Source organism: Mauremys reevesii, linkage group 13, assembly GCF_016161935.1.
Source record: "Mauremys reevesii isolate NIE-2019 linkage group 13, ASM1616193v1, whole genome shotgun sequence".
In the NCBI taxonomy this organism is placed as follows: Eukaryota; Metazoa; Chordata; order Testudines; family Geoemydidae; genus Mauremys; species Mauremys reevesii.
The window spans coordinates 34,942,439-34,955,978 of NC_052635.1; the positions used below are offsets into that span (position 1 = coordinate 34,942,439).

General features: G+C 42.0%; 1 protein-coding gene across 6 annotated transcripts in view; it reads right to left on the reverse strand.

The window, feature by feature from the left end:
* NFATC2 (nuclear factor of activated T cells 2) overlaps positions 1–13,540 on the reverse strand; it is a 131,473-nt gene that overhangs the window by 78,378 nt on the left and 39,555 nt on the right. For all 6 annotated transcript variants that reach the window (XM_039498322.1, XM_039498321.1, XM_039498325.1 and 3 more), the window contains exons 4-5: positions 3,359–3,561; positions 1,332–1,504 (exon numbers count right to left, since the gene is read on the reverse strand). In XM_039498322.1, coding sequence (XP_039354256.1) covers positions 1,332–1,504; positions 3,359–3,561 — 376 coding nt within the window. The remainder of the gene's footprint in view (positions 1–1,331; positions 1,505–3,358; positions 3,562–13,540) is intronic.

The following is a 13,540-nucleotide window of genomic DNA, read 5'->3' on the forward strand; positions in this document are numbered from 1 at the left end:
TCGAGAAAGCTCCCATTACCAACAAAAAGTATCACAGGATGCGCATAGGCCAGATAAGTAGGTGGAGCCCTTCCAGAAATGACTCTGAGGATTAGGTTTCAGAGTAGCAGCCGTGTTAGTCTGTATCTGCAAAAAGAACAGGAGTACTTGTGGCACCTTAGAGACTAACAAATTTATTTGAGCATAAGCTTTCATGGGCTACAGCCCACTTCAGGTGCACTTTATGAGAGACGTTTTCATGGCCCACTGCCTATGGTTTCTTAAAGTCCAACCCTGTCAGGTGCTGAGTGTCCTTAACTCCCATTAAAACCAGTGGGAGGTGTGGGCTTTTCAGCATCTTACAGGATCTAGTCCTTAAAGAATCAAACTCATACACTTTCCTCCATCTCTGTTATGTTCTCCATCATGGGAATACCAGAAAACCAGGGGCTTTTCCTGTTTTGTTCTCGTGCACCTCTGCTGTGCCTCCAAGCTTTTAGATAAATTAAATAGCTATCGAAGATGAACCAAAGCTCCAAATCCAGATCTCCACTGTACATACTCTCCTTCAACACCTCCCACCCCTCAAAAAAAACAAAAAACAAAACAAAACCCCCAAACCAACAGCTCAGGGATTTTCAGCTCTGCAGATTAGGGTAATCCATAATAGAAATAGAGATTAACCACAAAGTTAGGCTCTGATCTGGATTCTGATTCCAAACATCCCAATGTCTGTGAACATTTGGATGCAGAGTTTTCCTTCTGGCATCTTTGTACTAGATGCAAAAAATGTCTCTGGCGTATATTAGGTAGGTATGTTAAACACACACACACACATATAGCCACTACATGAGCACAGATGCAGAAAAGAGGATGACCTATCAGTCAGAAGGATCCAGCAACAAGGAGCTAACGTTAGGTTGGATTTTCAAAAATGCCTGATGGGAATTAGGCACCTAAGCACTTTTGAAAATCCTACTATAAAGCCTTTCCTACTCCCAAAGTTAAATGCTTCTGCCTGAGACACAAACTCTATAGCCAAATTCTGCCATATGCTGACATTTGGAGCCCGTGTACATCTCTAGATCCTGAAGCTGCAACTCTGCATGCCTGAACAATCCTTGCTCACTGAGAAATCCTCGAATTTCAATGGAACTACATACATCAGTAAGGATAGCTTACATGAATGAGAGCTGCGAGACCAGGCCCCTGATCTGGAGTCAACCAGTGAGAAAGGCAGAGCACCTGCACTTTGCCAAACAATGTGTACACTGCGTGGGATGTGCTAATTTCCCTTTACTGCATTCTGGTTTATAAGGACAATGAAATGTGATGGGTAGTGGGCAACTTACAGCATTCGATGGGATTAGATGCCGCTTGCAAAGAGACTATTCTGCCACTGGATTCAGGGATGTGCACACGGAAGACAAGCCGCACCCTGGTGTTCTTCCGACCAATGTCCGTCTCCCCCTTCCGCAGTTCGATGTCCGCGTTCCTCAGCTTCAAAATCCCCGCACAGTCAATGCTGACAAACAAACAGAAGCCATGTTGGGTATGTGTATGTCAGTGTTTCTGCTCTCAAACATTTCAAAGACATTTGAAAGACAAAAGAGAGCTAAACCATTTTGCCTCAATGATTTTGAAGAAGCAAAGATAAGAGAAGCCCTGAATTCTCTTTCCTTTTGTAATACAGGTATTACAGTTAAAACGTCCGAGGTTTCAGCAACATGACTAGGCAGTTGTGCATCTGATTTGGGACTGCTATGTGTGTGCGGATAGCTAGTTGCACACCTAAACTGTGCAGCAAGTGCAATGCTCAGATACTATGACAATTAACAGGGTATCCGTACATAGATAGATAGAGTAGATAGGATGTGTATGTAATCAGGGTAACTGCACAGTCAAATGAGACACACAATGCATGCACATTCGCCTGAAAATTTGTATAAACAAACTTAAAACTAAAATAAAATACATGATGTATTATAGGGGTTACAACATAGGACTGGGTGTCAGCATTCTAATTCCAGCCGTGATACTTGGCAACTTTGGCAAGTAATGTTCCTTCTGGGCACCATTTGTAAGATAGTGATCACTCTTCCCTGCACAACAGAATTCTTACCAGGCATTTGAGATCCTCAGACTGTACTACTAAGTGGTGCAGGAAGCATGGCTATTAAAAAGGTATTTTAACCTCAGCTTTAAATGCAGGTTTTATTCTTATAAAGTTAACATCAACAGTTTGGAGACTTGAACCTGAAATCTGTTTCCTACAAAAAATATTTGGCCATTATAGTAGTTTATGATTTTTTGCCATGCATATTAGTTTATTATTGTAGGGTTGCTCATGAAGGAGTGGCAGTTTACCCTCATTTTGGTTGTAGGTTTGTTTAAAGCTTGGGATGCTGGCTTTTCTTTATTTATGTTGAGGTGGGAGGAGAGAAAGGGATGATGGAGCATTTGTTTCAGAAAAAAACAGAAGAAGCGTGTGGATTTTGCGACAAGGTACAGTTTTTAAACAGGGTAAGATTTGAGCCTCTACCAATTTTGTCCATATCCATTTAAAATGGTGGATGGTTTAGAGAAAGGGACTAGCCCTATAGCTGTTTGGAACATATTCAAGCTGAAATTTAAGATTGGCTTTTCTATTTATATATTACAAATATAAGGGGAGGGAGCATGGCCTAGTAAATAGAGCACTGGACTGAGGACTCAGGAGATCTGAGTTCTACTTTGGGCTCTGCTGCTGGGTGACCTTGAACAAGAGGCTTCACTCAGTTTTTCTACCTGAAAAGTGGGAGTAATGCGACTGATCTCCTTTGTAAAGCACTTTGAGATTGACTGATGAAAAGTTCTATGTAACAGCTGGGTATTATTATTAGCATTGTACCTTTGAGATACATCAGCAAGGCTCTCTAGATTCCAAATCTACTCTTGCTACTCTCTTCAAAAAAGGGAGACTTTGTGGATCGTAACATGGCTTGCCAAATTCTGAGTTCTCACCAGATGATGCACAGCTGATAAGATCTACCTGTGACCCCTAATCCACCCCACATATCATATGTCCCTCACCACGCTGCACAATATTTACACATTTCCTCTAGTTCATACCACTATTCATTGCTGCAGGGTTTCTCCCATCCCTGAAACACCATCATAAATTCTCCAAGCCCAAGTTATTCACACTGAGAACATTTATGCCACTCTGGCATCATAAAAGGGGCCTTAAGTGGTATAAGTTATATTCACACCTAAAAATCTAGAACCTATCCCCAGCACAGGATGTTGATTCATTTAAGTGATTCCTCTCCAAACAACACATACCAATTCTGCCTTATCTCACATAGTAATAAGAGATTTGCTGCAATAGCATCCTTACGTTGCTCTCATGTTGTTTTTGGGCTCCAGGGGGATCTCTAGAACTTTGGTGTTGCCTATGATTTTCTCATAGCTGGTGGTGGTAACAGTTTTGCCCGTAATGCGATGGACTTGATAGAAAGCATGAGGTTTAAGTATCCGTTCATCGGCTGTCCCAATGAAGATCTGAAGACCCAGGGGTTTGTTCTCCATGTAACCATGAAGCTGTCAAGAAATCAAATCTATTAGCACATGTTGTACTCCCAGTGCCCTCAGTCATGTAGACATTAAGACATATGCACAACACTAAAACCAGTTCATCTCAACTCGTGTAAATGGGATTTTTTTTCCCCAGCAGCATCTTCTGGAGACCTTGTTATACATGGAATACATCTAAGAAAAGATTCATGAGTAATTATTCTTTGATTTTCAGTGGAGATAAGAAACCATATTGCTTCAGTATTGGTTTTGATTGCAATCTTTAAAAAAATCTGGGAAGTAACAGTGGAAGCTCTTGGCTGCTTGATCCCATCAGCCATTTTTTAAGCAGACAGACAGAAGGAGGGATACTGCTATTTTGCTCAGACTGGGTTTTGGAGCAAAGACCATCTTTTTGTTCTGTGTTTGTACAGCACCTAGCACGCTGGGGTCCTGGGCCAAGACTTGGGCTCCTGGGTGCAACAGCAAGACAGATAATGAAATAATAACAATAACAATAATAAACGAATACAAGTTTTTTAAGTACATTTGTTAAGAGATGAGTAAAACAGAGCTAGAATTTCTCTCTCGGCCAGAGACCAGGGAATATATATCTTTGTTTATTAACTTCAAAAATTATTAATCAAACCATCTGAAATTTCTCACATCACTGAAAATTAAAAACAGACATATCTACCACATAGCCAGGGATTTAGCTGAAAGGGAACTTTATGGCCTGAGGCATGCTAAATTTGTTTTCAATTACTTTGTCCGCATACAAAACCTTGATGAAGCTATACAAAGCAAACAGCACTGGAAGATCAGAGAACAAAACCATTAAGCTAATAGAATTCATGGCCAAAATCTTTTTTCTTCTTTTCACCAGTCAGCAGGAGGTATCTTTGCATAGAGTGATTAATTCACCCCCCCTGGAAAGAGACCACATGCGGCATCAATGCATTGCTGGCAACCTTCCCCTGGTATGGTAAATGTAAAGTAACACTCACAGTCCTCTGATACATTATGATTCACATAGCACATATTTGCCATGAATATGAAGACAGGATCCTTGTCCCAGAGATCTTACAACCTAAGGTCCCAATCTTGCAACCTTTACTCACATGAATGGTCCCACTGAAGTCAATGAAACTTATGTCCCAGAGAGTAAGGATCACTTGTGTGAGTAAAAGAGTTACTGGATCAAGCCCAGACACAGTTCAGTGCAATACATTGACAACAGATGTAAGAAGGTCTATCAAGAAGGTGTGAGTAACAGTAGGGGGAAAAATTAGCATGGGGAAATAGTTTTTACTTTGAGTAATGACTCATCCACTCCCAGTCTTTATTCAAGCCTAATTTAATGGTGTCCAGTTTGCAATTTTCCCTCTACTGTTACTCACACCTTCTTGTCAACTGTTGGAAATGGGCCATCCTGATTATCACTACAAAAGTTTTTTTTCTCCTGCTGATAAATGGTTACTCTTGTTATAGTTGGTATGGCAACACCCATTTTTTCATGTTCTCTGTGTATATATATCTTCCTACTGTATTTTCCACTGCATGCATCCGATGAAGTGGGTTTTAGCCCACGAAAGCTTATGCTCAAATAAATTTGATAGTCTCTAAGGTGCCACAAGTACTCCTGTTCTTTTTGCTGATACAGACTAACACAACTACCACTCTGAATATAGGATCATCTCCCAAGGACAAGGCGTTGACCCAGCTTAATTTTTACTCTGGATTTCAGGATAGAGACTGAAAGCTGAGAATGATTTATGACTAGAAAACCCTGACAGGGGATATTTTGGGGGGTATTATAAGGTGAGCTATTCACAATAAAACTCCCCCAAACTATATACAGATTGGGCTGGAGAAAAACCAACTCCTTTGAGTCACATTTGCCACAAGGGGAAAGAGAAGCCAGACATGATGTGTACCTTTCCATACGCTATTTTGGGATTTTAAGATCCTATTTCTTTTAGTTTAAAAGTTGTTTTTTTTAAAACAACTTTGCTTTTGCATAAAACTCTTATAATATTAACATAGTCAGACATGGGCTGGTCTGTGACCTGAGGAAATGCAAGGCACTTTGGCAGATAAACAAATAACATCATTCAGAAAACAAGGAGACTTTTCTTGTTTGGTTTGCTGCAGCACTTGGGTTTTATAAACAAAATGGAAATTTGTGGCATGATTTGACTCACCGCTTCATAAACAAGGTTCATTCATGTATTCTACATTGCATCTCTGTATCAATATCAGTTAAAATGATGTCTATGTTTAAGTGCATTATGATTTTTAGAACTGCACACCCATAATTTTAAATGCAAAAACTCTGTGCATTTGCACGTACATTACCACTGTTGTGTGTATGTGTAGTAGAAGTCCAACAAGCCATTTGGAAACACAATTATCACACAAAATTGCAGTAACTGTGACCACAAATTAGGCAAGCAAATGAACATGAAATTTTGCTTGTGCCATTCTAAACAAATGGACCAGTACATCCTACAAATGGATGTAAACACAGATCCAAAATTCCCCAGACCTTTAAGAGGGAATTTGAAATTCAAATCTAGATCCAGATCTGCACTGGCCCTTGTCCCAATATTTGGCTGAACCAAAATCCCAGTTCTGAATACCCTTCAACTTTGGAGGTTCTGAAAACCCAACCTCATCTCTAAAGTGTAATGCAGTGCACTCCGAATAAAGCCCAACACTTGAGACTCAAGGGGTGAATCCTTTAACATTGCTCAGTTACTGCAACTGAAAACTGCACGATAAACTTATAGTGTACATCAGTGATAGAGGGGTAAATTCCCTAGAGTGTTCCAAGTGTGCTCACATATACATATTACATGTATTTGTGTCTATAGGGAATTTAGTTGGACCGGCTTTGAAATATATTTACTGATTTAAGTTTACATTGACCACCATACAGCTTATAAACAGCAGAGATTTACCCCCTCAAAGACACCACTCGTATTATATTTGTTGTGAGCTGTGAGTTGTAGCCCCTTTGTACAAATGGGAAAACTGATGATTTAAGTGATTTGCTTATGGTCACACAGTGAATCAGTAACAGAGGTGGGCTAAGAAAATCAGGGGCTCCTAGCTCCCATGGCTATGCACAGTGCAGTAGATCCCACTAAAATAATTCTACATGAATCTGGTATTCCAAGAATGAAGTTGTAACCATTTCTGACACCGTTCCGCTCTCCTGGCCTTGCACTAATTACATGTCAGCATTTGTCACTTGATGTTTTTGTCGTCTTTAATTTGTAGACTTTTGGGGCCAAATTTGTAGTGGGCTTCTGTTTGGGCACCTGCACATTAGAAAATTACACACCTGGCTGACTGCTGAGTGCAGGCAAATTGTGATGAGTTTTGCACTAAGAAAAATGGAGACGCCTGCAAATCTTGTGGGCACCTTTTGGGAGGCCCACAGAAAATCTGGCCCCATGTGATAGAAGCGCAAATTGCATGACAGAGTGAATGTCGTGGGGAATGTTTGTTTCCCCTTCATCCCAGCAGAGATTCTCCTAGTCCAAATTTGCAGGCCTCTCTCTCCTGTGGGGGGATAAAGCTGCATCTTTAAAGCTGATCACCTACATCTTCCTGTCTAGACAATGCAAGCCATTGCCAGAAGGAAAGTATAAAATAAGTGAATGAATTCACTGAACCTACTTATCAAAGATCCACAACCTATCCTGAAAGATGATCCCTCACTCTCACAGATCTTGGGAGACAGATCAGTCCTTGCTTACAGACAGCCCCCCAACCTGAAGCAAGTACTCACCAGCAACCACACACCACACAACAAAAACAAAAAGAACAGGAATACTTGTGGCACCTTAGAGACTAACAAATTTATTTGAGCATAAGCTTTCGTGGGCTACTGCCCACTTCATCAGATGCATGGAATGCAACATATAGTAAGGAGATATATATACATACAGAACATGAAAAGTGGACATAGCCATATCAACTCTAAGGGGCTAATTAATTAAGATGAGCAATTATCAGCAGGAGAAAAAATACTTTTGTAGTGATAATCAAGATGGCCCATCTATTTCCCCATGTTAAGTATCCTCACACCTCTTGTCAACTGTCTGAAATGGGCCATCTTGATTATCACTGCAAAAGACTAATAGGGCTGCTACTCTGAAACCTGCCAATTTTGTTTGCTTGAAACTAATCAGCTCTCTTGCTCATTTCAGTTCACCACAACCTGAGGGCTGGTCTGTTAACTGTTGCATATTACTTGGCATCTCCCTATGGAAGTCATTTCAGCTTCCCTCTGAATGAGGGTGTATGCGTGTGTGTGCGCGCGCGTGCGCGCACACTTGTGGTCAGCTTTTAAAATAATGCACTGGTGATTCAGAGAGACATTCATCAGCCTCTGGTGAAAAATTGGGAAAACAGACCTGTGCTGGTTACATTCAGTTAGAAGTAAATACAAAGCAGCGTGAGAAATCGCTTCCGCCTACTGCTTCCCTTTTCCTGCTGTACACGAAAAGATAAGAAAACACTTAGAAGCTCTCTCCTAAGTTTACAAGGAGTAGCATAGGATTTCAGCTTGCAGCTCCCGCTAGCTCAAATTGGATCTGCATGCCTGCTAAATTCCATACTCCCCTTTAGACATAGAGAGGGGTTTCCAAGTGAAACCAATGGCTCTCAAAGTCTTTAACAATGAACTATTTCCCCATCCAAATTCTTCACCTTCCCTGTGTCTATTAAAATGCTCAGCTACATGAAAAATAACATTAGGACACTACTGAGGAGACAGGCTGAAGATATACTTGTTTAGGTACCTCCTGCTTGCTTCACATTTTCCGTCTTGGCTGTTGAATTTATCTCCTGGGAGGAAGAATTTTACATTTGGTGTCTAATCACCTACTAATCATTCATTCTCTCAGACTGCAATGTTTCCAAGGATGCCTGCAGACCTTTATTCACAAATGTTCCAACCTGAACTGAAAGCCTCATTCTCTTGTCCCATGGAGACCAGGGTATCAGTAGCTGTCACTAAGCACGAAGGCCTCAGCCAGCCACGGGATCGTATAGCAGTCGGCATGCTTGTTTTAGTTAAAGCAATAAAGGGGAAACTTGTCACATGTTTTTGTTCAATGTAATGTAGTCGGGACATTCCAAGAGAACACAAGCCAGAGGAACTCTCTTCCCTAGTTCTTTTTACTACTTAACGAAGCAGCCTAAAAAGGCCTCAAACGATTATCATTTGAACATCTGATTCTGCTAAATGGGGACTTTTTATTATGCTCATTTTTATGTTTTTTATTTTGAGGCGATTTTATTAACATTCCAGGGACCTGAATCTCATTTACGCTAATGTCTCTCTAATGAGATTCAGACCCCAAGTGTTTGGGCTTTCTGGTCCCTAAAGAGACAGTACTGGGTTAAACTAGAGCTTTGGCGACGAGGAGGCAATAGGGAGTGGTGGTTAGAGCAAGTGATAGCGCGTGAGACCTATAGGTTCTATTCTTGACTCTTTTGGCGCTGACTTACTCTGAGACCCTGGGCAAGGCCCTATGTCTTTCTGTGCCTCCCTTTCCTCTCCATTGTGTAGATAAACTGTCTTGAGACAATGGTTCCAAGGTACTTTGACCACTTCTAAAGAAAGGTGCTAGAGAAGCACAGTGTACGTTATTATTAACTACAGACCGAAATGCGGAGCCAGTGCACTTCTGTGTAGTTCTATTTCACACCTACATGGGGTCATTGGTACTGTTTAGGGGAGGAAAAATGCTTTTTGCTGTTGCTAGCAGGGCCGGCTCCAGGCACCAGTGTTCCAAGCATGTGCTTGGGGCGGCAATTTTCAAGGGGTGGCATTTTGGCCCTTTGGGGGCGGCACTTTTCAATGGGCAGCACACCGGCTTTTTTTTTAATTATTTTTTTTTTGCTTGGGGCAGCAAAAAGCCTGGAGCTGGCCCTGGTTGCTAGCATGTGATTCGCTCCTTTTTCAAGCACTGGTGAAGTGAAAACATAATCTTCTCAAGCAGATTGTCTAGTGTTTGGTTATCATTTCCGGAGTTTGACCAAACCAAACAAACAGATAACTGTAGGAGGTCGACCAACACAAATGAGTTTTTAAAGGGAAAGTTACTGAGGAATAGACTCAAATGGAACAGGGTAGTTGATTCCTATATAAAGAGCCATATGTAGCAGCTGGTTATGGGTTTGCAGGTGTATTAATAGGTGAGACATATGGGTATTGTTTTACCGTGATGGATAAGATTTATTATACTTCTGTGGAAATGTGAATTTACTTAATGTTAAGAAGGCTAAACGGTATAATTTAAGGGATTCTATTTTCTGTTCATGTATGTTAATGACAAAAATAAAAAGTTTAAACAACAACATACACATCCTCTGTGTCTCAAGTAAAACACAAAGGGTCTAATTCACCACGGGTGCAACTCTAACTGGTTAAGCACAGGGTAAGCAATCCTGGAGAAAAGTAACCCATGCTAGCCTAGTCTGCGATAGCATGACCACATCCCTGGGCCTGCTTCCACACTTGTGCTGTATCTGGATATTTCAATCAGTAGAAAGAACAGGAGTACTTGTTGCATCTGAGAGACTAAAAAATTTATTTGGGCATAAGCTTTCGTGGGCTACAGCTCAATAAATTTGCTACAATAAATTTGTTAGTCTCTAAGGTGCCACAAGTACTCCTGTTCTTTTTGCGGATACAGACTAATACGGCTACTACTCTGAAACCTGTCAATCAGTAGAGCATCCCAAGATTCATAGCCTGCAATTCAGCGTGCTGCCCTATGCTTTCATTCACAGGGTGGGGTGGGACAACTTATCTGCCCAGTCTAGGGATTGTGGGAAGAAATGGTCTACAGCCACAGAATTCATTTCTTGGCACGCCCTCTCCAAGGGTCTGTCTCAACCCTGGGCTGTGGAAACTTTCTCCCCTCTTTGTGATAACCCTAGGTGCCATCTTCAGGGACGGGATTATTCTCTCTCTGGCCTGTCTCCGTGTAAGCTGCAAGTCAGACTACCTTGCCTTAAGTATCCCCCAATATCCTAGGAAAAGAGTCCGCTATTATAGGGAATGGCTTCAGAACTGCCACACACATACCTTGGGCATTTCCCACCCTTGGATGGGAATCACATGTTATGCAGGACTCTGTAGCTGCCTCAGTTTCCCCACTTTCAGCTGAGCTCTTGGCTGCAGCAACACTGAGCTGTGTGTGACGCTGGAGAAACTGCAAACAGGAAGCTGAGCAGAGGGGAGGAGGAAGCTGAGCAGAGGCAGAATGATAGCCCACTTCTGGTTGAGAAGGGGCCTATGGGAAGGAAGGGTAGGACTTTCACATCTCAATTGTTGTGTCCACCTGCGGTTTCATGGCTTCACTGCAATCACCTCAAGATAGTAATAAGCATAATAAGCATTATTAACAGCTACCACAGGGTCAGCCTTATAGCTTCAGGCATGGCGGTTGCCTCCCTGTGTAACACTGATAAAGGAGTGTGAATGCAAAGCTGGTTCAGGGGAAAACCCAGAGTTGAGCCTAAGTTAAGCCTTCAGTAAAGATAAGAAGGCACAGCGTGGGAACGGCCTCTGAGTGGGGAGAGGTGAAGGAGAGTGAAGTGTCACTTGGTTAAATGTTTCTTTAGCACCTCACTACCACAGTCCACTGCAACACGCCTCTCAGACTTCCAGAAGTGACAATGATGTTTCGGCTTTCAGAGTGGTAGCCGTGTTAGTCTGTATCAGTAAAAACAATGAGGAATCTTTGTGGCCCCTTAGAAACTAACAAATTTATTTGGGCATAAGCTTTCGTGGGCTATAATCCACTTCATCAGATGCATAGAGTGAAAGATACAGTAGACAGGTATAAATATACAGCACATGAAAAGATGGGAGTTGCCTTACCAAGTGAGGGGTCAGTGCTAACGAGGCCAATTCAATTAGGGTGGATGTGGCCCATTCCCAACAGTTGACAAGAAGGGATGAATATCAAGATTCCTCTTTGTTAGTCTCTAAAGTGCCACAAGGAGTCCTTGGTTTTTTTTAATGATGCTTCAGATTCCAACTCCAATATACATTCTCCAGAAGAGTTACTTGGTTTATAGCCCCCAGAGACTCTGCTGTGTAATTTAGACGTAGCACAGTGCGCGAGAGTAACAAACAGAGTGGAAATGGGGTGAGGAAGGATGTAAGCTGCAGTGATAAAATCTCAGTTACTCAGCTTTGCTACATGCACATCACAGTAATTCAGTTACATTTTATCAACAACCAAAAAAAACCCAAATTAACACATGCACTGCAGGTGATGGAAGCAGCAGGGGGCTTCACGAAATGGGGACCAAGTGTGATGAAATGCTTATGCCACTAAGTTGACTAATAACATGAGAAACTCAGCAAAAACTCCACTGTGAAGCCCTCCATTCCTCACTTCCCTGTGGTTTCTCTCAGGAAACCTGCTAGAAAAACATAGTCGCATTGCTGACCCCTCAAGCCATCCATTCATTAGTCATTTGTGTGAGCACTGTCTGATTTTCAAACGTGCCTAGACACCTAACACCTATTCATTTCAATAGCATTTAGGCACCAAACACACTTAATCACTCTGTTTCCCATCTGCTAAATGGAATACTAGTATTTGCCAATGATGATAACTATATTAAAGATTGTGAGGTGCTCAGATACTACAGTAATAAATACATACAATTACCTAACACAGATAGATTTTAAGACTAAAAGAAGGGGCCATTATGATCATCTAGTTTAACCTTCTGCATAACCTGGAGCAAAGAACCTAACCCAATAATTTCTGTATCAAACCCATTATTTTTGTTTGAGCTAAAGCTTATCAGTTAGAATGTTATCCAGTCTCAACTTAAAGCCTTCAAGTGATGGAGCATCCACATGTGTCTAGGGGAATTGTTCCAGTGCTTAATTACCCTCACAGTTATTAAAGGAAGCCTAGATTATTGGATAAGCCTGCACTTCTCCTCTTCCTTCAATTTTGCTTTACTATCAGGGGTTATATCTGACATTCCCTCTTAACCAGTCTGGTTTCAGATGTCCATATAAACCAGCTGCAGGTTCCTCTAGGTTTACAGGAACTACATTTGATATATCTAGTCATTTCATTTTCTCTTTAGCTCCACTGAACCTTTAGACTGTTACTTCCTCAAAGTAGGGAAATGTTAAGTGTCTGGCAAACGTCTAATGATACAGCACCATGTAACTGTAAGGACAATTGACTGATCTGCCCTAATATTTGGCAAGATTCTTTTAAAGAGAATTTTTCAAATTAGCCCAAAATATAGGCCCAAATTTTCAGAACTGCATAGCTATTGCTGCAATTTGCACACATAATTGAGGTAGATCTACCTGCAAAACTATCAGTTTAGTGCCCAACTGGCCATTTACATGCACAATTATCATAGCTGCACAAACTACCCTAGTAATTTTGCACTTAAATGAGACTTGAAATGTATGTTCAGTATGACGTGCTGTTCTGAATATCTGGTCCATAATCTTTACAAGAAAGTCAGAGAAGAGGATTGGAGTGTGAACAAGGTTATTGCTTGCTAAGAAGGGGAAGTAGGTGGGTTGGACACAGCAGGAGTCTGCGTCACTGAGTTCAATACAGTCTGTGCAGACAAAATGCTAAGCAAGGAGCAAACACATAGAACTTGATTCTGGAACCCGTGCTCACACTGAGGGTATGGTGACATTTCCAACGCTATAGCTACGCTGCTGGAATGCTCCAATGTAGACGGGGCGGCTCCAGTCACCAGCACGCCAAGCGCGTGCTTGGGGCACCAAGCCATGGGGGGGCGCTCTGCCCAGGGGCGGCTCTACGAATTCCGCCGCTCCAAGCAGGGCAGCACGCTGAGCCGCTCGCGCTGCCGGGCGCCGGTCCTGCGCCTTCGCGGGACCTCCCGCAGACGTGCCGCTGGTCCCGTGCCTACGGTGGAGCTTCTGCAGTCATGCCTGCGGGAGGTCCACACGAGCCGC